This window comes from Panthera tigris, chromosome D4 (assembly GCF_018350195.1).
Source record: "Panthera tigris isolate Pti1 chromosome D4, P.tigris_Pti1_mat1.1, whole genome shotgun sequence".
NCBI lineage: Eukaryota > Metazoa > Chordata > Mammalia > Carnivora > Felidae > Panthera > Panthera tigris.
The window spans coordinates 70880054-70905186 of NC_056672.1; the positions used below are offsets into that span (position 1 = coordinate 70880054).

General features: G+C 40.5%; 1 protein-coding gene across 39 annotated transcripts in view; it reads right to left on the reverse strand.

The window, feature by feature from the left end:
- The window catches only part of LPAR1 (lysophosphatidic acid receptor 1), a 360038-nt gene that overhangs the window by 59598 nt on the left and 275307 nt on the right, over positions 1-25133 (reverse strand). For all 39 annotated transcript variants that reach the window (XM_042964124.1, XM_042964122.1, XM_042964120.1 and 36 more), the window contains one exon: positions 20254-20413. In XM_042964124.1, coding sequence (XP_042820058.1) covers positions 20254-20298 — 45 coding nt within the window. In that variant the 5' untranslated portion in view covers positions 20299-20413. The remainder of the gene's footprint in view (positions 1-20253; positions 20414-25133) is intronic.

The following is a 25133-nucleotide window of genomic DNA, read 5'->3' on the forward strand; positions in this document are numbered from 1 at the left end:
GAGGGGAGGGGAGGGGAGGGGAGGGGAGGGGAGGGGAGGGGAGGGGAGGGGAGGGGAAAATAGAGGAGAGGAGAGAAAGAGAGAAAGAGAGAAAGAGACAGGTCTGTCATGACCCCATTTGACCTTGCAGCTTTGGTCCTTTTTCTCCTTCATAGCCAACTACTTCATTTCTCACTAACATCTCAATTAACTATAGTAGGGCTTCTACCCCAACCCCTCCATCAAATCCACTCCATTAAATTCTTTAGTTCCATATAACTTCCCCAAGTAACACCAGTCTTGTCTTCAGAGCATTAGACACATGGCTGAAAAGCCCTTTTCAGATAATTCTTTCTTTGGCTTTCATGACATCATACTCTCCTGGATTTTGATCCTTCTCTATTGCTGGTCCTTCTTATTTCTGAGGGTTCCCCACATTCTGCACAACATTGATCTTTCTACACTGGTTATATACTCAGTCAACACATTTTCACTGAGTTTTCTAATATGTCCCCCAAGATTTCAATTATCTTATATACCAGCGATACTCCCAAATTTAACATATACTTTTTTCCTAAGCTCTAGCCAAATATCAAATTGCCTACTGGTATCTCTGACTAACTACCCCATAGGGCACTCAGTACTCAGTGTCTGTGCTCAAAATAAAACACAAAGTCATAATTTCCTTCATGATCCCCAACTTGCTACTGCCATCTTCTCTATTCCAGAGCCTGGAGAACCATTATCTCCCCAGTGGCCTGAGGGCTAACCCTGGGAATTCCTTCTCCCCTTATTCTCATCACTTAATAACCAAACCTTGTATATTCTCCTTCCTAAGCATCTACTCAACGTGCATACTTTATTCCATCCTCATGGCCACCAGCATTATTACTACAGGGGATTACTAAGTGTTCTTTCTACCCAGTGCCCATCTCCTCTCTAGTGATCTTTCTAAAAGACAAGGTTGACCAAGCTGTTTTCCTACTGAAAATGCTTCAGTGGCTTACAAGTGCACTTAAGATAAAAATCTAAACTCTTCATCCACCTTATCAGGCCTCACCTGCCCTCCAACCTCAACTCAAACTATTAATGACTTCCAACTCTCTGCTTCAGCTCTGTGTAATGTGTTGTGCTCTCTCTCATCTCCGTTTCTCAGAGCAGTGGTTTTCTACATCAGATTGGAGACAACGCAGATTGGAGGGATTTTAAAATACAGACTACTGACATATTCTGAAAATTTCTGATTCAGCAGATGTGAAGTGGGGCCCCAGGCGATACTGACACTGCCGGTCCAGGGACTACACCTTGACTTCCACTGGCCCCAAACAATCTTCCCTCTATTTTTACCTGGCTCCCTTTTTTTCATTCTTCGTGCAGTTGAAAGGTTATTCTTTCTACTCAACTTCCCTAACCATTCCCAAGTCTAGGCAAGGTGTTTTCTACTACAATTCCCTATATTTTTCCCATAATAGCACTTACCACACCGTATATTAATAATTGCTCAATTAACTCTTCCTCCTACTAGGCTATAAACCCTATCAGAACAGAGATTCTCACCTTCGTGTTCACTATCGTATAGCATCCAACCATTAGATTAGATGCCAAATATATAGGTCGCATTAATCCATTAAAGATAATTCCAGAGATGTTTACACTTCATAACTTTCCTTTCTGGAAAAGAAAAAAAGTATACAAAAAATATATTCTAACTATAAATGCAAGGCTGCCTTCTTTCCTTTAGCTCCTATAACCATTTACTTTTTCTGGACACCTACATTTTTACACCAAATACGAAGCACATAGTACTTCACAGCATTCCAACTTCTGAACACCAACTGTTAACAAAGTCAACTGGTGATACATGCAGCTTCTTCGCTTTTCCCAACTTAGAAAAACTAAACTAAGGATAAAAACATAAAAAAGCGCAAATTGTCTTTTTAAGCCACGATGTGTTAAGAAGAGTGAAACTGACAGATATTCTCTAGCGTATCCCACATGCTGCATTAGCAAATGGCATGTGACCAAATCCTCTGCCATCTCGGATCCTTCAAAAACTGAATCGTTAAAGCCACACCACCTTTAACAACATAACTTACATGATTATTTTATCATCTGTGAAATAAGATTGAGCTAAATTTTGCATAAGGTTAACCTCAGATTTAAAATTCTACACTAAGAAAATTCTGGATAACAACTTTATATGTCATAAAAATTTCCAGCTAAATACTAAGACAGTATAAAATGTGCCTGGGATTAAAGTAGTAAAAGGCAGAATATACCTGAGAAAAAGAGGAATGTATAACAGGATTGAACTGAAAGAAGAATTAAATCCCCTCTCTTTTCATCTACAAGCAGAAGCAGGGCTGGAGAATAAGTGAAGGAGACCCTGGCAGAGCCACCGATAGGGTAATGGCCACAGGCTTTCTTACTTCTTCAGGACCGAAGGGACCTAGGGTGAAACCCACACTAAGCTCTGGAGAATCTAACTTAACTATGATTGGACTATAACCCATTCAGGTAGTCATGCCTATAATGACACAGCAAACAGCAAAAAAATTATCAAACACGGTAAGACAAAAATGCAACCGCAAAGGAGAGGACCATTCTGAAGAACAGAAAACACCTCCCCTTGAAGCAGGTTTATGGCGGGGGGGGGGGGTGTTTAAAAAGAAAAAGATTAAGTTACAGGATATTTCTGATTTGTATTCTCAGCGAACTTTGTTAGGGTACTAGCACTGAAAATAAAACAAGCCATCATGAAGACCAAAATGAAAAAAACACAACAAACTACCAAACAAAAAACCAGCAAAAACTACATAGAGATTGTAATAGTTCCTATTGCTACTGTAACAAATAACCATTATTAAGTTTAGTGGCTTAAATGTAAATTTATTATTTTATAGTCTTAGAGGTCAGAAGTCCAAAGTGGGCTTCACTGGGCTAAAATCAAGGTGTTAGCAGAGCTGTGTTCCTTTCCAGAGGTTCTAGAGTGAATTTTTCTTGTCTTTTCCAACTTGTGGAGACTGTCCACACTCCTTGGTTCATGGCCTACTTCCATCCCCAAAGCCAGCAATAGCTCATCAAGTCTTTCTCACATTACCTCATTCTAACACCAGCTCCCCCGGCCCCACCTCATTTCCACATTTAGAGACCCTTGTGATTCCACAAGGGTCCATCCAGACTGAGTCCACCCAGATAACCCAAGAAAATCTCCCCACGTTAAAATCCTTAACTTAATCACATCTTGCCAAGTAAGGCATATTCACAGGTTCCAGAGACTAAGTATCGGACATCTTTGAAAAACCACTATTGTGCCCACCAAAGAGATGGAAAACAATTTCTGAATTAAAAACAGCAATTCAAACAGTGAAATGGAGTGTAAAAATTCCAGAAAACGGAAATGGCAGGCTGAAGACATACTTAAGAAATTCATCAGCGCTCAGAGAAGGTGAGGGATGGCAGGAATATAAGGAAAGGGGGCACACAGATGGAAACGTGTGGTTATACTAGGACTCCAAGAAAGATTAGGACAAAGCTGAAGTAATATGGCTTGAAACCTAAGTTCCTGCTTAAGAAGAAAAGACCTCAGGGGCGCCTGGGTGGCTCAGTCAGTTAAGCGGCCAACTTTAGCTCAGGTCACCATCTCGCGGTCCATGAGTTTGAGCCCCGCGTCGGGCTCTGGGCTGATGGCTCAGAGCCTGGAGTCTGGTTCTGATTCTGTGTCTCCCTCTCTCTCTGCCCTTCCCCCGTTCATGCTCTGTCTCTCTCTGTCTCAAAAATAAATAAACGTTAAAAAAAAAAAAAAGAAAAGACCTCAGATTACTGGTTTACATTTATATAAATTACAAAACACAGCTAATTAAAAACAACTAAAATGTAGATACAGCTTGGTTAGATTTTGCAATCTCAAGGGTAAAGATAAAAATCTTTAAGTACAAAAAAATAAAAATAAACAAAAAGCAAACAAATCAACATCTAAACTAAGAGACAGAACAGGGTATCATCAAGCTACTGCCATAGAATTCCAAAGGACAGAACACAAGCGATCAGAATCTCCATCACAAGGAGAAAATGAGGTCCATAAATTCCACAGCCAACTATATTCATGTTCCCCATATGAGGATAATATACAATGGTCTCAAAAATGTGGGCAGTCCCAAAGAACATCTACATTTCCTTCCTAAAAACTACAAAGGCAAGTAAGCCATGAGAAAAGTAAAAATAAAAAACACAATAGAGCAGAAACAGTAGCAGCAAGTATCAAAACCCTCCAAAACACTGGAGTCTAAGTAAGTGCTCTTCATGTGGCTCCAAAACTTAGAGCAAATATCAAAAATAATTCTTTAGGGGTGCCTGGGTGGCTCAGTCAGTTAAGCATCCAACTTCGGCTCAGATCATGATCTCACAGTTTATGGGTTCGAACCCCGTGTCGGGCTCTGTGCTGACAGCTCAGAGCCTGGAGCCTGCTAAGGATTCTGTGTCTCCCTCTCTCTCTGCCCCTCCTCTGCTCGCACTCTGTCTCTCTCTCTCTCTCAAAAGTAAACATTAAAAAATAATAGTAATAATAATAACAATAATTCTTGAAAGCATACTTATAAAAATAACCTACTCTGGAAGTAAAATCCCTTTATCGATAAGAACTTGAAATGCGGGAGAAGAATGTGTTAATTTTCTCTTACTACACAAGAAAGAATCAAGACACATCATTACAGTTGTAACAATAATTTTCAAAATTTTGAAAAAACCACCTCATTGAATCATTATCCTACTTATTGTAAGAAATTTAGAGGAAACAAAAATATGATCAGGCAAAACTCAGGACTTTTTTAAACTTTATTCTGCTAAACTCCTCATCAGCATAATTAGAAATCTCTCTGTAATGAGAGAAGTTACAGAATTCTGCACTGCCCAAGGAACAAAGATGTAAATGAAACAGGATTATTCCAAAAATACTGTCCTCACCGCTAAAAAGAGAAGCCCACATCCATGCCTTTTTCACATCCACCAATCACATCTCAGGATGATGGGGCGGAGGGAGGAGCCTCCTGGAGCTCTGCAGAGCAGATGTTCCAAATCTCAGAAGTTGACCTCACCCTAGCATGTGATCTCAAAAGAAGTCATAACAATCCTGCCGAGCCCGCACTGAAGAGAGGTGCATACGGTGTTCATTTTCACTGTGCACTTCATTTATTATTTGCACAGTCACAGACATTCCTGGAAGGCCAGGTATGGGTGGGGCACTGGCCTACACTACACCTGACAAGGGTACCAGACCCCTGGTGCCCCCACTGTAGAGCCTCTCACAGTCCACCCAGTGTGATTTCTCATCTCCTGAAAGACAATATATTCATTGACCAAGTGAAAAAGGGAATACTTGGCACAAGCTAACTGACTGGTGGTTAAACCTATGTGATTTAGTAACTATTTAGATAAGAATGTGAATATGTATGCAACCGACATGCTAAAAGAGAGATTTTAATCTATGCTGGATAAATGACCAGTAATAAGATATAAATCAAGCCAAGTTGGTTTCCCACTCCTGCTAAAGTCCAACAATGGAGTGAACACTTCTTCCCGATTCTGATGCTCCCCAGCTAATTGGTCTCCAGTAAATCCCATAACTGCTCTGAATGTTGGTTTTCTTATTCGTAAAGTAAGGTGTGGATGCTCTCTTAGACCCCTGCAATTCAAGTTCTTCAATCTAAAATAATCAGACCTTCTACACATTTCTTCCCCCTTCCAAAAAAAAAAAAAAAAAAAGAAAAGAAAAAAGAAAAGAGAGAGAGAGAGAGAGAGAGAGAGAAGAGCACAGAATTAACTGCCATTAAGTCTCTATTAAGCAAAATTGTTCTCACCCACTTTTAGAGCCTCAAATTAGAAACAAACAAAAAAGTGAGATGATCTGCCACTAGAGATAGAAAATGGGCCACAAAACAATGCTGATAGAAGCTGAAAATGTTTGAAAGCTAGAGTTCTTAGAGTAGCTGAAGAATGGCAACTACAAGATTTTTTGAGTTTACCTGAAAAGGTAGACAAAATACTACTTCTTCTTTTAAAGTAACAACGTATGTGAATAAGATGTGTCCATATGTAAAGAGAAACTAGGGAAAGCAGATTGTACTTCCGTGAAAATACTTTATATCTGTTACAGCCCCTCGTAATGGGCAGAGATAAAGTGAGAAACATTTTACTTACCAAAATTCCAGAGAAAAATTTGAGTTGGTCTAAGAAGAGGGAATGAAAACAAAAATCATTAAAACATTAAGAGGTTATAGGGAAAATGTAATAGTCTTCTTAATGCATTATTGAGTTAAAAGGGAAACACAAGCCAAGGCAATAGGTCCCCCTGGCAATACATTGACAGATTATGGAGACCGGGCCAAAGAAGATGGGCCCTCAGCTTTGTAGGAGGCAGTGAGCTAGCATTGAGAACAATCACTAAGCTAGAAGTCTTCAAGATCTCCACATCAGTAAAAGAGTAGACCAGGAAAAAAAAAACAAAAAAATTACCCAATTGCTCTGGGGAAAACAAGGAAGTTTGTCTGTCTTAGCTTAGGCTCCAGGCTAGGAAACAGATAAAAGGAGTCATGACCCCAAGCCTATAAATCACATACAGTTGCGATTTGAAATTCAACTATCTGTCAAGTCTGCGAAGCCACAGAAGGAGAAATGACCAGAAACCATGGTCCTGAGCTTGGGATAGCCCCTCCCCCTTCCTGCTCCACATTGTCTGGCACTAGCCAGCAGCAAACCTCTCCGAAGGGCCGGATCTCAGTGCGGCCAGACAGGTCGCACTCTCTCAGAGCAGCCCCCACCCAAGACAAACGCATCATCCAGAAGAATAAGGGCACAGGAGGAATAACATGTGAGAACCAGGACAAAGTCCACAGCAGGATTAGACCCAAGAACATCAGATGGAAGACCGAACTGAACAGACGGAGCTTCTGTATTTCCCTCTTTCCACTTCAAAGATTTCAACAGCCATACTTTCTATTTCCGTTCTTTAATGCTTATTCTTAATATTTGCACATGCACTCTTGATTAAGCCTAAAGGTGACCCTCTTCCCTTGATGCAAGCCTTCCCTCCAGTGCCTCTGCTCCCATGTATCGTGTTACCGCCACTCAGCATTGTGCTTCCATTTATCAAACCTACCAAAAATTACTTGATATTATTGTTTTGGTTTTATATTGTCAAAGTTTATTTGGTTACCTTTGTATGAAGTCACCATAACTATGAGAACAAACAAGGAGATTAAGAATAAAAGAAATTAATGGGGCACCTGGGTAGTTCAGTCAATTAAGCATCTGGCTCTTGATTTCGGCTCAGGTCATGGTTCGTGGATTCGAGCCCTACATTGGGCTCTCCCTCTCTCTCTGCCCTTCCCCCACTCACGCTCTCTCTCTCAAAATAAATAAATATTTTTAAAAAGGAGTAAAAGCTATTAGCCAATATTTTTAAGGAACATACATGAGAGCTCCTAAATATGTTATATAATATATTACATATTATATATTTATACATGTTTATATGTAATTCTATTAAAATATCTAATTATATAACATAATTATATACAAATATAAAATATACAAATATAGCTTTATATATCAAGACTAAACAGGGTTTATTCCGGAATGCAAATATGATCTAGCATTTAAATATCTAATAATATAATTCACCACACAAATTCAAGGTAAGAAAATAAAGCCAATGATCATCTCAATAGACATGAATAAATGTGTTTGGTAATTTTTAGTGCCCTTTTGTGATAATTTGGCAATCTAGAAGTAGAAGGGAGCTTCCTTAACTTCATAAAAGATCTGTGGCAATTGTCATAGTTGATGGAAGTACTCCTTTTTAAAACAAATGAAACAAATTACCAACTGCTTTTTAGCATGTACTCGTGGTCATAGCCAAACTGTAAGAAAAACAAAACAAAAACAAAAAACAAAAAGAATTGAAAAAGAAAAACCTTATTGTTTTTCACAAATGAGATAATCCGTTACACAGAAAATACAAAGATAACTGTATGAATAGAATTTAGCAAGTTTGCTCGGTTAACATCAAGCCACATGAATCAACTATGTTCCTATAGACAGAGACAATATTTTATGGGTAAAGAAAGATATTAAGATGCCAATATTCCCACTATAAATATATTAATTCAGGACAATAAAATGAAAAAAATCCCAAAGGGTTCTTCATGGTGCCTGACAAGTTTCCTAAACGTTGATATGGAGCTATAAAAGAATCTGAATATCCAGGAAAACTTGGAAGTTCTTTGCCCTATAGAATACCACATTTTATTGAAAGTGACAGTAGTTAAGACATTGTGATGTTGCCCCCAGAATACATGAATGACCAAAGGAACAGAGCGCCAGAAACTCGGTATTAGAGACTTGCTTTACCCATCAATGGAGAAAATGGCATAACTATTCATCTGTATGAAAAAATAAACTATGCCATATACACAGAAATTAATTAATTTCAGGTAATATAAATACGTGAAAAAATATAATATGTGAAAAAAAAAGTCTCTAAGACTTTGAAAGGAAAATAAGGCATCTATTTGTAACCCATAAATAGACTTTTCTAAACAAGGTCAAAACACTGACAAAATGACTAATTAGAAATTTAAGACTTCTGTGCAACAGAACTTTATAATTAGTGAAAAGAGAAGCTGGAGACTAGGAGAAATTTTGGCAATGCACACAAAACAGACTTACAGTAAAATGTAAAAACTTCCTACAAATCAAAAGGGAAAAGCCAAAGAATGCAGTAACAGAATAGACAAAGATAAGCATAGGCAATTCACAGAAGAGGAAACTTAATGGCCAATAATCACACGAAAAGATTACTCTTCCAGGGAGTAAGAGAGAGTTAAACACAAACTGCAGTCAGATACAACTTATCTCCACTGGCTTGGCAAAAATTAACACGTCTGAAAATATCAAGAGTTGGTGAGGATGGTCATTCGGTGTTGGTGGGAGTAAAATTTAGCACGTCTGCTTTGAAAAACTATTTGGCAAAAACCACTAAAGTTGGACACATTCATACACGTGACTGAGAAAGTCTAAGCCTAGAAAAACTCACCCATGTGCTAAGCAGTCATGCCCAAGACTTTTCATCGTTACTCTTCTATAAGAGAGTATTTCTTATGACCGAAATGTCAGAAGCAACATAATTATTTGTCAACTGGAAAACGGGTAAATTGCAATATAAACAGAAAGGTATGCTATAAAGCAGTGAGAATGAACAAAGTAGAGCTTTCTATATGCTGAGGACTCAAGCATTTCATTCAGTACAATGCAGTACACCATTTTTAAGAATGTTAAAACTCTGCAGAAGTAGGGGCCCCCGGGTGACTCTGTTGGTTAAGTTGTGATTCTTGATTTTAGCTCTGGCCATGATCTCACAGTTGTGAGATCGAGCCTCCTGCTGGGCTCGGTGCTGAGTGTGGAGCCTGCTTGGGATTCTCTCTCCCTCTCTCTCTGTCCCTCCCCTGGCCTCGTGTGCGTGCATGCATGTACACAAGCACTCTCTCTCTCTCTCTCTCTCTCTCTCTCTCAAAATAAGTAAACCTAAAACTTGCAAAAATACTATATATTGTTTATATTTTCCCACATATGTATATGTACCCACAAACATATGCAAGGAGATGACAAATATCACCTTATGATCTGAGCCAAGAGGCCTAATGAGTCATATTTTGGCAGACTACAAGGGGCTTCAGCTTTATCTGTGATTATTTGTTTCATTTATTAAAGACCAAAAGATTTGGAAGCAATGACATCAAAGTGTTCAAATTTCACAAAGCCAGGTAACAGATATATGACTGTGTTACACCACTCTATGCTAGTCTCTACTTAACATAAAACAAAAAAAACAAAAACAAAAACAAAAAACCAACCACAACAACAAAACAGCTAATTCATTCTGAGTCACAGCCAATTGGCTGTGATGTCAGTAAAAGACGGAGGGGAAGGAAGGAGAGGGAAGGGTAGCAACACCCTTCCAGGTTATACCAGGCCCAAGGAGTGATTATTGAATAACCTGAATATGGGAGGGTGTTTCACTTGCGACTCCTGTTTCCTGGGAGACAGCAAGGGGTATGGGAAGCACCATCACAGATTTGCAGAGGAGGTGAGCTGAAGCCTTAGAATCTGTGAGACCTGAGTTGAAATGCTGGTTATCTAACACCCCCCTCTCAGGACTTCGTTTCCTCATCTATAAAAGGGAGAGAAACACATCACCTACTTGTAAGGATTGAGTACTTCTTACTCAGTTTTTGTAATATCTGTTCTCTTGAAACTTTCAAATTCAGTAACCCAGAGAGCTTGACTTTCATAAAGCAACCACCACCTTTAAACACACCTTTCTTGAACTCACAGATGAAAATAGTAAGTAATTCATCCATGAAAAAAATGAAAAATTATTTCCCATTAGCCCATCGAAATTGTCTAACAGCAGAATGTTTCCTTATTACCATGTTCCAATTTTTTTATAATGGTATGTGTGTAGATTAGTGTCTATTTCTTCTGATGGTTTATCTATCCTTACACAAACACCCACTGCCTTATTCATTATAACTGTATAATAAATTCTGATACCTGGAAGTGCAGCTTTTCCCACCTAGCTCTTCTCCTTTAAGATTATATCATTTTTGGGTTTTTTTTTTATGTTTTGTATTTTTTTTTAATTTTTTTTTAACGATTATTTATTTTTGAGACACAGAGAGACAGAGCATGAACGGGGGAGGGTCAGAGAGAGGGAGACACAGAATCTGAAACAGGCTCCAGGCTCTGAGCTGTCAGCACAGAGCCTGACGCGGGGCTCGAACTCACGGACCGTGAGATCGTGACCTGAGCCGAAGTCGGCCGCTTAACCGACTGAGCCACCCAGGCGCCCCATGTTTTGTATTTTTATATAAGTGTTACAACTGGCCTGTGAGGCTTCCAAAAAAAATAGGATTTTTATTGTGATCGCATTCAATCTATAAAATGCATTTGCAGGGAACTCACATCAAATCAATGAATCTTACAATCTACTGATAGTTATCTATTTAAGTCATCTCTTTTGCTTTGTTTTGTTTTGTTTTTATTTATTTATTTTTGAGTGAGAGAGAGCATGAGCAGGGAAGGGGCAGAGAGAGGGGGAGAGAAAGAATCCTAAGCAGGCTCCTCACTGTCAGCACAGAGCCCGATGCAGGGCTCAAACTCAGGAACTAGGAGATCATGACCTGAGCCAAAACCAAGAGTCAGACGCTCAACCAACTGAGCCACCCAGGTGTCCCAAGTCATCTCTAATGTCTATTAAAGTTTGATAAACAATCTCAAAGAGCTCTTACACCTATTTTGTTATTATTCCTAGGTGCTTGATAACTTTTCACACACTTATATACAGCTTTTCTGGATAATATTCCACCTAACAGTTGTTTCTCATTACTGAGATATAATGGATATATATCAAATGTTCAATTTTTTAAAGTTTATTTATTTATTTTGAGAGAAAGAGAGAGAGGCAGAGAAAGAGAGGGTGAAAGAGAGAATTCCAAGCTGGCTCCACACTGTCAGGGCAGAGGCTGATGCGGGGCTTGAACTCACGAACCGTGGGATCATGACCTGAGCCAAAACCAGGAGTCAGACACTTAACCAACTGAGCCACCCAGGAAACCCTCAGGTGTTTAATTTTTAAAAGACAGGACTGCATACCTATTTAAGTCTTTGCTGTATTCTACTACCTACACTTAGGTACTCTTTTATTCTTATAAAGAGTTTGTCTGCTTTCTTTTTCTGTGGCTAGTTTAGAAAAAGCAATAAAATGTCTAACCAAAAAAAAGCAGCAGCATTTAATACTGTATTGATTTATTTTTTTTTAATTTTAAGGAAAATATGCAAAAAAAGTTCTCAAAACAATGAACGCATGCTCCAGATACATCATCTGAGAAAGCTAAACATCATGGCGTAACTACAACTATAATCCTCACAGATTTCCTATCATGCCACCTTGTTTCTTTCACCTTTTCTTTCTCCACTGTCACCGAATTGAAGCCCCATCTGCAAGCTGTGCAGCCCTAGTTTGCCAAGCTAATCCTGAAAGAGACAGTAGGCTGATGAGCTGAGTCTCCATCCTGACGTGGCTCACAGAGGTAGGATCTTTGCCTGACCATGACTGCTGAGTCCTGAGTTCCCACTGGTCACTCATATATAATCCAGCATGTCAGAGAGAAGTCCTGAACATAAGCCATAGGGCTGGGATTCTTCTGGGTCCTCCCCTCCATTGTTTTTGCCAGGTTTCTTTAGTAACCTGATCAACTACAATTAAAGTCATGCTAAACGGAGTTTGGGAGCATGCAAAGTCCCTAGCGTTGGGGCCCAAAGATGAATCCAGATGAATGCACCTTCTTTTGAGGTCTCAAGGCTCCAAAACCACCCAAAGCTGGCTGATGGGGGTTCATCTAAGTGCACATATTCTGAGACCAGGCAGCTATTTAGTTCAACCATATCCTATTCTCTTCCTGCAAAAGTGGAGGTTCTTGCTCCCAAAGGGGGTCTGAATCTCTGAAAGTTACTATATTGCCAACCTAGCCTTTCGAGAACTAATCTACTCCATGACCCTTTCATAAACATTTTGTCTGATGCTAAAGAAAAAGTAACAATCCACTTTCACTTTCTCCCAGCCTGTGCCTGCCTGGAATTATCATTTATGAAATAAGTTTAACTTAAGGGCAGTTCTTAAGTGCTGCTATGCAATTATGAAATGGCAATATCATCACCCACAGCAAATGAAGGCTGATTTTTTAAATGACAGTCTTATTATATAGCAAGGTACAGTTCTCCAAAGACAGAAATCTCCTGGACTCTATGATTATGCTCTCCTCTGCTAGGAAACACACCAGAGCATTGCCCTCATCTTAGTGTTTATTCATGGAAAAGCTGCAGTGACAGTTCAAAGAAACGTAGCTGGAGAAGCTAGGCACATGAAGAGGAAAATGGGCAAATGGCACCATAATGGGCAGTAAAAGGGAGAAAACCATGTCCCTTTTGAAGGATAAAGGAACAGCTTTAATCACTAAAGACTAAACTAATTAGAAAGAATTTATTAGAAAGAAAAAGAAGCAAACATGAAAGGTCTCCTTTGTGGTTTACCCCAGGTATCTTTGCACAATTTTCTTCTATGAGCAGAAAACTCAAAATGTGCCCTCGTATAGATGAATGAATAAAGAAGGCGTGATGTGTATATACAATGAAATTTTATCCAGCCATAAAAAGAAATGAAACCTTGCCATTCACAACGACATGGATGGACCTAGAGGGTATAATGCTAAAGGAAAGCTGTCAGAGAAAGACGAATACCACATGATTTCAGTAACACGTGGAATTTAAGAAACAAATGAGCAAAGAAAAAAGAGAGAGAGAAAGAGAGAGAGACCAAGGAACAGATTCTTAACTATAGAGAACAAACAGATGGTTACCAGAGGGGAGGTGGGTGGGGGCTGGGTGAGATAGGTGGTGAGGATTAGGGAGAGAATTTGTCATGATGAGCACGGACAAATCACTGCATTGTACACCTGAAACTAATATAACGCTGCATGTTGACTATACTGGAATTAAAATCTAAAAAAAAACTTAATGAGTATATTGTTAAACATTTCCCAATCACCACCGCCTGGACTCAGGCTAAATAAAAATCACATGACCTCTTCTCATGTGAGCTAATTAACTCTAGATCTCTCTTCCCCCACCTTTATTTTACTTAGTTTGAAAAAAACCAAAACAATGTGCCCTCATGTTCTGAAATAAAATATCCTCTCAAGCTTTATCTGAGCTTATAAACACAAAAGGGAGCATAGATGAATTTAAATTGCAATACGAGAACAAATTTTACCTCTAATAGAAACATGGTTCAAGATAGAATAAGTCAGAAATCTCAGTGTTTATCTACACATGCATTTATTCCTGGCAATGCATTGGAGTTTTCCTTAGACTGTTTATCTAACTTGGCTTTCCTTTGATGGATCTTCTGGCATACAACATAAGCACATCATCTACACACACCATATGCAGAGGTAACCACCTTCTCCCTGTAAAGTATTCTTAGAACAATTATGGGGGGGTGGGAGGGAGAGAAAGGAAATGATTTCATGTCAGGTATCTAAGGCACCATCTTATGCCGAATGGATATTCTGCCATTTACATTTGGGAGCACAGTATAGTTTGAATTCTAGAGATTAAAAGAAATAAAACTGGAAAAGATACCTATATTGAAACACGCCCTAGGCATGGGACTTGAGCCAAAATTCACCTACATCTAAGCCCATGCTCTTTCCTCAGTTCCATGTTCGATGAAGCCAGACCACACTATGTCTTTGTTGTGTGGCCCTGGAAACATACTTCATACTCAAATTGTTCACACTTTTGTCTGAAAGCACTACCAAGGCATCTGCAATTCCTTACGTTTGTGACTAATAACTTAACAATTATAATCATTCTCTTACTTTGGAACCTTCTGTATGGGTCTAGTTTTTCTATCCTTCAGTGGTGAAACATTCTGGTTGCTAGGTCCATCTATTTCCGACTTAGAGAATAAAGGGGGGATATGGGCTTGTCTTTTAAATCTTAAAAAGTCACCAAATGGTTTTGTGGAGAAGAAAACCGATCTGACCAATGTTTTTAGAAGATAACATAACTGCAAAACTACTTCTTAGAAAAGCAGTTGGGGAAATCTGAATATGGAGGAGTATAAAATGATATTAAGCAGTTGTTTTAAATTTTGTTAAGTGTGTGGGGTCCTAGGTGGCTCAGTCGGTTAAGCACCGGACGGACTTCAGCTCAGGTCGTGATCTCACAGTTCATGGGTTCGGGCCCCTTGTCGGGCTCTGTGCTGATAACTCAGAGCCTGGAGCCTGCTTCCGATTCTGTGTCTCCCTCTCTCTCTGCCCCTCCCCTGCTCACGCTCTGTCTCGCTCTCTCAAAAATAAACATTAAGAAAACAATTAAATTTTGTCAAGTGTGATAACAGTATTATGGCTATATAAATGAACTATTTTTAGAGATGCATATTGATGTACAAGGGTTGAGGTGAGAGGACACGATGCCATGCATTTGCTTTACAGCGGTTCCTCCTCCCCCCAAAATGGGAGGAAGTGAAACAGGTATGGCAAAATACTAACAACTGTTGAATCTAGGTGATGTCTATATTGGTATTCGTTACATTATTCTTTTTTATGTTTGTGAATGTTTGAAAACTGCCATCATAAAAAGTTCTAAAAAACAAAACAAAAAAAGCCAAAATGCAACCCATTAAGTATGGAATTGCTTTAATCCAAAAGTATCTAGTCTCTGACACCAGAAGTAAACCTCTAAAACCAAACTTTGGAAGTATGATGGATTTTGTCAGAGGAACCCATTGGTAATGATGTTCAAAAATGCTGGTCTTCCACCAGATGACAAATAGAGACGTCTTTAAGTAGAGACCTCATTGTGTCACATCTAAAGGCCGGATCAGAACTAGAGGAGCACTCTGTTAAAACACCGAATATCTACCCAAATTCATGCCTTTGACATGACAGCTACAGGAAATCACATGGACGGACGAAAACAGCTTTTGTTTCCTGGGCTTAAAACCAAGAAGGTCACTTCACAATTGAAAGCAGAATGAAATACCTTATAAATAACTGATACCATACAGTCCTCCCTTACTGGAATCCCAGGTGTAGGATCTGAATACCTTTGAAATTCTCAATACTGGTCCTGGCTTTGAGAGAGGCCAAACCATTCATGCATGGATTGAACTACTGACCCTTCCATTCAAAAGGAAAATAAAACTCTTCATCCATCCTCTACCCACAGTAATTGGATGAAGCACAATTAAAGTAATGCTAAACAGAGTTCTAGAAACAGAAAATGACCATTTACAGTGGCAAGTTGTTTTATTTCCTATCCCACCTCCACCCCACGCCCATATCTGGGGGACATGAACACGTTAATTCAACCTAATGATGACATGTTCCCGTTCATCCCTGAAACTTTCCTTGGGTAAGGAACTCTTTAACGGTGCCTGGACTAACACAGCTATAAATCAGCTACGCACGGCCTCCCTGCTGCCGCTAGTCTGGTTTCGCCTCTGTATTTATCTAACTACATAAGAACAAGGTGCTTTCTCAACAGAAGAAAACAAAAATCCGCCTTACCGTCTAGTCGGGAGGAAAGCAGGGAATACAAACTTGTCCCACTTCAAAGCACAAGGCCTATCTTTCACTCGCTAAGCAGCAACCCCAGCGGGGGTGACAATGGAAGCTTTCTTCCCTATTATTGTCTGAAACAATCACAGGCTATCTGTCCATATTAATTAGCTTATATCTAGTATTAGGCAGCCTTGATTAGAAAAATTCTCTTTGTTACCAAATGAATAGAGGAAAACAAAACCAAAGGGTTTTTTTTTTTTTTTTTTAATTGTTGTTTTTGCCTTAGAAAAGGATTGTCAGGCCTTTCACACTTGAATGTGGGTGTATCTTTACACAGGTCCCTGAATTCACTCTGAAAGAATGCAAGTTGATGTGCCAGACAATACCAGGCTAAGCTGATGGAGTGAAATGCTTATTACGCCTTGCCTGAAGAGATGCCATATTTAAATTACTTTTATCTTCTCTGAACCTGGAGAAACCTTGATGTTGGAAGAGTAGACATCAATACAGACTTGGGGGCTAGGGCAAGTCAGCCTTGGATGAAAATCTGACAGCACAAATTACATGCGAAGAATTGACATATAGGTAATTAGGAGGCCCATCATTCGCCAGAGGATCTTGGGAACTAAGTGACCCAACAATGGTCTGTATCTCTCCAGAAGAGGAAACTCCCTCTCCTTGGGACCTATTAGTTGACAGCTGACTCCTTCCCAGTGGGCTTGGGTGCCTCCAACTATCAGAGGCTACTGTTCCCAACATATGTTAAGAATAATGAGACTCACTACCCTGCTTGAGACTAAATAATAAACTTACCAAAATTGTCAGAAGTCAGGGTTTGAAGCCAGACCCAAAACTCCAAAGCTACACAGGCTTCAAGATTAACGTCAAATTCCTCCGTGTAGCTTGCGAGGCCCTGCAGAATCTTCTCCAACCTTGTAACCTAACCCATCTACCTCCTCTACCACCAGAAGTATGCTGATGAATATCTAACAATGGGCTCTTAAGAGTAAGGGACTGTGTTTGCCAATTTCCATGGTTAAATACTCCACCCTGGCTGATTTCAAGTTACAAGCATGAAGTCAACTGGTTCACACAATTCCTGAAAATTGAACAATCAGATCTTCTGCGCCGGCAGAGCAGGCTCTAGCACATCTCTGCTTACAACCTCACACCCCAGCAGAGTGCAACTATCCCAAACTAACTTCCAAATGCTGTGCGTGCTCTCTCTCTTCCCTCGGGACATTCGACATTCACACACGCTGTTTCTTCTCCCTTGTCAAAGTCAGGATACATTAGTTCCTAGCCTGGTGGTCTTCCTTCCAGAAGCCTCCCCTGGTCCTCCAAGTCTTTCCTGGAGGCTTCCCTTCCACTCCTAGAGTAGCCATACTTCCATCATAGCAGTTGTGACAAAGCATTGGAATTTCTTGTTCATCTTTCTGTGTCCCACTCCATTTTCTAAACCCCGCAGGCAAAAGCCTTGTGTATCTTATTTATTCTTGGATCCCCAGGCCAGCCACTGTGAGCTTGCTGAACAGTATTAACCAAGATGTTTTGAGCACTCTGTACTAGATTTTGTTCTAAGTGTTATACATATCTCATTTCATCCTTAAAATAATCCTATGAAATTGGCTCTGTAATTATTATGTTCATTTTGCAGATGAGGAAATGCAGGGACTAAGAGGGTGGATACCTTTTCTCCACCCTCAAGTGCTCAGTCAATAAATGTTGGAGCCAGGATTTAAACCCGGGCAGTGTGACTACGGGGATCCTTGTACATCCAGCCCAGTGCTTGACTTATTTTTTCCCACTGGTGATTCTCAGTGAGAAAACTTTACTTAAATTCTCCCTAATGAGAGAAATTAAATATTAAAAAATAAGATATTGTCAGGTAGGTTTAAATTTGAAGGGATTTTTTTTTTTAATCTCCCAAGATCCAAGTTTTGCCCTCTTGGGGAAAACATCATTCACGTTGGCAATGTATGTTCTAGACCTTTCACTATGTGTTTACATGAATGTACCATATGTTTATCCCTAAATACATATGGTTCTACAGTTTGAATGATGTCTTCCTGAATTAGTCTGCATTTTACTTTCTTTTTCCGTCAACTATCTTAGGGAAATAGAGTTGTGTTGAGATATGTATTTTTTTTTTTAACTGCTGCATGGTACTTAAATCTCAACATGCCTGAATTTATTGTCATTCCACTATTGTATATTCAGAATGTTTTGTACTTCTTGGCCTTCAACTAACGCTTCAATGAATATCTTTATGCATGTCTCCTTGGACTCATGTACAAGTGTTTTTCTAATGTAGTTACCAAGATGAGAAGAGGGTATGTGCAAAGGGATATCATTTGAATAGATACTGTCAAATTGCCCTCCAGAGAGACTGAACCAATTTACCTTCCCAGAGAGGATTTAGAAGAATACATATTTTCCCAAGTGTTTATATTAAATACAACCTCTTTCTACCTTGGGCAATGTTAAACATTTTAATTAAATGAGTCATTGAGAAATATTTCTCTTACTCACCAGCTGATAGAGTTTGTGTGAGAGGAAAGAGATGTGTGGATAAGAGGCTCCCGCTGGAGATTTGGACAAATGGTGACACCAAGACTGAGGTGTTAAAATCCTTGCCCAGAAAAGCTGTGCTAGGGCCTAACTAAGAAGGGCTATAGCCTGGAGGCAGCTGCAGCAGACTCTGACATGGTGACCTTAGTCAGTGGGCACTAAATCTCATTACCCATTCACAAAGTCTCTGCAGCACCAAAAAACCTATCGAGGGGAATGGAAACCAAATAGCCAAGGTCAATGAAAATGCTGGAAACACAAGATCCATTTACCAGAAAGAGAAACACACATGGTGATGGTAACACTAAGCTTTCTGGAAAATACCAAACACTTTAAAATGGTAAATAAAGGAGGACTTTATCCATATCATAAAATTCCAAGGTCTTTTTTTTTTTAATTTTTTAAAAGAGACAAAAAGCATTTATAGTAAATGAAGTAAAAATGTTCCCTTTTCCCTACCCCTTCCTCCTTCCACCCTCCTCCAAATACCCCTACTTGAAATGCATACAGAATTTAGTAGCCTGAAAAATGATGCAGGACAAAAGAAGGGTGAAAAAATATTCTGCATCAAGATTTAAAGTTCAATCAATACGGCTCTTTTTCAAAGGTATAGGTTTTTTCTTTAACCATGGCTTAAAAATGATTGTCATGAATGAGATGGGGGGGTTACACTCTAAAAGGAGGGGGAGAAGGTGAAGGAAGTGCAGATGGAAAACTATAATTGTTGAGTACCTACTATGAGCTCTGTATATATCCTATCGTTTAATCCATACAACCATCCTGCGAAGTATGGTGACGTGAGAAGAAATTGAAGCAGAGTGAGGTTACCATGTCTAAGGCTATCCAACAATCAGGATGTCAATTCAAGCCTACCGATTCCAAAGGCTCTTTTCCCCGACTGTACCACACTGTCTGCTAAAACTGAAAGAATCTGGTTAATACGCTAATAGATCAGACTGTAAAATAATCTGAAGAAAATATTCTTGCCATGCAACTGTTCTTCTTCGCTGGACAGAGAAAGTAACCCATGACTACTGTTCAGAAGTTTCTGGACTTACATCTTCCTTTCAAAGTTCCTAGAACGGGTAAAGGCAAAATAATTACAGGAAGAAGACCTAGAAACCACATTCAGAAAACTTGGTGTAAGATTAGCTCTGTCCTGAGATATTCATTAAAACCCTACAAAAAGCCAAGAGAGGGAGAGCAGCAGGATTTACGACTGACCATCTTGACTGGGAGTTTGATGCCTATAGGAATAGCCAGACATTCTAACCCCTGAAAACCCAGATTCGTACCAACAGAGGCTGGCTTGCTATAATCACTTGCTCACTGTCCCAGCTGCTTCTTGAACTAAAGAGAACCTCCTTCATAAAAGCACTCTTAGCCAAATGCCCACCAAATGACAATTAGAAGGTTACACACCATCCCTAGAGTGAAACATACTTTCGGAAACTCAGTTTAAATATTTGACAAAATTAAGATTAATAAGCCCAAACTTATACCAAGTTGAATCACTTACCTGGGGCTGTGAATTTGCGGGGGTGGAAGTAAAGGTGGTCACCATGGCAGCTCTGTAGTTGTGGGCAGTGACCAGGCCCCAGCACAGTGGCACCAGACACAGGAGTCAAGTTATGTTAGCTGCTGATCAGATCACGGTCATGCTAGGAGAAACTGTGTACCTGGAAAAAGAGAGGAAAACCCACATTTAGCCTGAAAGGACGAGCACTTCCTTCCTGGCCAGAGGAAGCAAAAATCCCCCGTTGCATATGCCAACTACTGGCTTAATGAAAAGAAGAATCCAGTTGTAGGGGGGAGGGGGGAGCCTGGGTGGCTCAGTCAGTCAAGCATCCAACTTTGGCTCAGGTCATGATCTCGCAGTTCATGAGTTCAAAACCCGTGTCGGGCTCCCTGCTGACAGCTCAGAGCCTAGAGCCTACTTCGGATTCAGTGTCTCCCTCTCCCTCTCTGCTGCTCCCCCACCCCTACTCGCACTCTCTCTCTCTCAAAAAAGAAAAAACATTAAGAAAAACACTAAAAGAAAAGAATCCGGTAGACAGCATCTAACATCTCAGAGCCAGCACTTCTGTACCATTCATCCAAATCATGTTACACTGATGCATAGTCAGAAGTCTGAATCCAGGTCTCCTTGCTGGCTACATGTTTCGGGGAGGCAGTTTCAAGCGATAAAGCTGGGGGTAGTGGGCCAAGGGGAGAGCCCATTCTTCATTCAACAATAAGCAGGTGACCCACGATTGATAACTGACAGTTTAAACAGAAAGGGCAAAGAGAATAATACCATCAAGTGTCTCAAAGATCACCCAGTCCAAGCATACCCGCTTGCAGATGAAAAAACTGAGGTGTGGAGAAGAAAAGAAACTAGCCATACATTCCATTCATGACAGAACCAGGACTAGAGGCCCAAGCAAGTCCCAGTCTAGTATGGAACATAAGACAATTGAGTCCGTTCCATGTTTACGTTTCCTCAGGAAACGTAGTCACCACTAAGATTTTTTTAAAAAGGCAAGACATCCTAATGTTATAGGAGTCCGTTACGAGAATGAATCAAGTACTCCAAAGGGTGGTGCGGGTGGGAGGAGGTGGGAGGGCTTCGTTAGTCAGTCTCGCACAGGAGTGGGGGAAAAGTGCACCTCTACAGTCTTTGTGACATCCTCGGAGAGAGGACGCTAGATATGCACAAAATATAAACACGCCTACTGTTATTAATATGTTCATTAAGAAAACTCAAAAAGATGCTGAGTTCTCTGCAGGAAAGCGTGGCCCAATTTCTGTCACGAGACTGATGTGACTGTTTCCACACTGCAATTCAGTCCCGAGGGAATTTTTTTTAAGAATTTAAGACAACTGTGGGGCACCTGGGTGGCTCAGTCGGTTGAGCATCCGACTTCGGCTCAGGTCATGATCTCATGGCTCGTGAGTTTGAGCCCTGCGTCGGGCTCTGGGCTGACAACCTGGAGCCTGCTTTGGATTCTGTGTCTCCCTCTCTTTCTCTGCCCCTTTCCCACTCGCTCTCTCTCTCAAAAATAAAAACATTAAAAAAATTTTAGAAAAAGAATTTAAGACAATTCTTCCATTTGAAGAAAATTTCTCATTTTTAGGTTTCATAGCACCTAACAATATCCTTTCTTTTATTGACAACATATTTATTGAACATCTACCATGAACCAGGAGCATAAAGAATAAAACTGAGCCTGCCCTGACCTCAGGGCGCTTTTGTCTGGAAATATACTTTCTAGTTTCACTAGCATGCAAGACGATACCTGAACACTTTTAACTCCTGGAAAATGATACTTTTCATTACAGTAAAAGTAAAGATTTAAGTCTTGAGCTGCATACTTAATCCAAGTCTTCTGAACCCCAAACCCTCTGGCACTGCTCTGTATTAGCTGATGATGCTGGGTAAGTCGCAAAACCTCGCAACTGCTTCCTCATAAATAATCTAGGTTTGGCAGCAACTTCTATGAACTTTAAATTCTTTTTTTTTTTTAACGTTTTTTTATTTATTTTTGAGACAGAGAGAGACAGAGCATGAATGGGGGAGGGTCAGAGAGAGGGAGACAGAATCTGAAACAGGCTCCGGGCTCTGAGCTGTCAGCACAGGGGCCCGATGCGGGGCTCAAACTCACGGACCGCGAGATCATGACCTGAGCCGAAGTCGGCGCTCAACCGACTGAGCCACCCAGGCGCCCCTGAACTTTAAATTCTGATTTTTATCCTGACTGCACATTATCCTTCATACTATAGTTTCAATTTTTTAAGCTTTTGTTTAGAACTGCGGCCCCTTCCTATTTTCTTCCCTCTGTTAGAGAGACTATAGTCCTTAACAAGTAAAGCTGTCAAACTACTTTGGTATAACATTCGACCCAAAATTCCTTAGGTGCCCTGAGATAACACTGATGTTCTTAGTCGCAGCTTTGGGCTGGGGGCGGGGGGCGTTGTTTACCATACTGTGAATTTAAGTGAGCAGTCTGGGAGAAAGGTATATGTACGTGGGAGTGCCTTTCTGCTCGAGTGCCAAGCCTACACCGAGGAAATTACGGGACCCCTATGGTGCACTGTTTTGTCCTGGTATCATTTTATCTTTATCACCCCTATCTTTTTATATTTCTTTTATCCTTTTCATGTATTTCTAATTCACGTTGTCTTGCCCTATCATATTTTGTGTGGACGGATGAATGTATCAAGAGCATGATAACCAAAACGCCGAAAAGAAGCAGGCAAGTGAGATTTTATTCTTAAAGACTCATGCTATGTGCTCAGGCCTTATCATTTCTGCCAAGCTAAGTCGTTAAGCAATACCCCCTTAAAATATTTTCAATATTCAGAGTACAGAGAATTGCCTGAAAGGTGAATAGTGGGCAGCTAGCCTGTAGTGCAGAAAAGGATATAGAAGTACATATGATGAATATGCCAGATGGCGTCCCTGCTAAAAAACAAAGTGGGAGGGGCATCTGGGTGGCTTAGTGGGTTGAGCATCTGACTTTGGCTCAGGTCATGATCTCACAGTTTGTGAGTTCAAGCCTTGCATCAGGCTTGCTGCTGTCAGCCTGTCAGCACAGAGCCCACTTCGGATCCTCTGTCCCCCTCTCTCTCTGCCCCACCCCTGCTCACGTGCACACGCGCTCTCTCTCTCCCTCTCAAAAAAATAAAATAAATAAAACATTAAAAAAAGGCAAAGGAGGAAAGGTAGAAGACTGGGTTTTAATGAAAGCCAAAGAGAGGATGAGCACTGAAGAACTCGTTTCACATACAGTTTGAGACAGACACTGTTAACTCATTTCATGGACAGAAACCCTGGGGCTTTGAAAGGTTGTGCAGCATGCACACACCCAAAGCCTCACAGCCCAGAAATAAGGGAGCTGACACCTGAACCAGGCCCCGCGCCAGGCCGTGCTCTTTCTGCAGACTAGCCCCCTGCGTGAACACAAAGTAAGGAGAGAAAGGGCTTAGAGTTTTCTTAAGCAAAAGTTTCAGACAGTCCTGAAGACAGCAGCATGGAAGTCAGAGGTCCTACAGGGTAACTAATTTCCCCAAACTCTGAAACAGAGAATCCTGCACCACCGCTCTCCTCTGTAGAAAACTGTAATGATGTGTTCCTAGTTCTGATGTACATTACATGTACATTACACATCCTTGAGCTGTCTAATAGATAGCCCAGACTAGTAGCTGCATCTATTCAAGAAGAAAGAAAGAAAATAAGGCAGAAAATTAACTGCCTTCTCCTAAAGCATTTCAGACCTGTCTAGTTGGGAGGCTTTTGTCGAACCTATTCTCACACGATAGGAGCCCTTTATGAAATGGCATATGGTGACTTAACTCTAAAAAAACAAGGGCTAAGCAATACTACCTCAGAGGATATCAATCAGCTGTCTCGTGGGAGTGAAGTCCTAAAATGACATTTATAAGACTTAACCTCCCAGCTTATTTACCAAACTGCACAAATCATGGGGAGAGCTAGACAAGATGACAAGACATCTTGAATAATTCCATTCAGTCCCTAAGCGAGTAAGCCAGCTCACTTAGACATGTTGGTCCCCTGCTTTCCCAGAGCCTCACAATGGCAACCACAGCACTAACTGGATTTCTATAGAAATTCATCTCTCTCCAAACTCTCCCAAGCATTTGGATGCCTGTCCTGTAGTTCTTCCAATCTGCCATCAACCCAGCTCTCCGCTTCCTTTGCTTGAGCTGGAAGACTGTGCTCCAGCCACAGAGTGATGGGGGTTGGCCCCATTGAACCCAGCTACCCTTGGGTCATTACTGTTGCCCCTCCTCTCCTCTTCATTCTCCGTCCTAGGCATCTCTTCTGATCTGTGCCATTCTTCACAAAACCACAAACCACCTCTCATGCCCCTCACTTGCACAAGATCAGCTGTCACTTACTTATTTACTGGTCCATTCATCTATTCCCCTGTAGTCATTGGGTATGAATTACCTCATTATCCCTCCCTACAATTCAAAACAGATGTACAAAACACAATCCACAAATAAGAGAGCTACATCGGCTCATTTCTCCTGCGCCAGATTATTAGAGAAATAACCAATAACCAACAAAAATAGGAACTATCCTGAAATCAGCCCTAGAAGCCATAGATGGAACCCCTGGCTTAAATTTTCAGAAAAATAGACTAGAAAGAATCAATATGGGAAGCTGACGGATGGACGAAGCTACAATATCCCCTTCATGCAAAACTACACTTTTTTTTGGACAGAAAATAAGCAAAAGAGACCCTAACAGACTCATAATGACGCTCCTAGTTCAGAGGAATGAGAGTTGGATGGAACGAAGCCAGGAAGCATTGGAGTACATTTAAATTACACTCACTCCTTAAAAGGGGTTCCTGGCTTCAGCTGAACAAGTTATCTCTGGCTGTATTTACT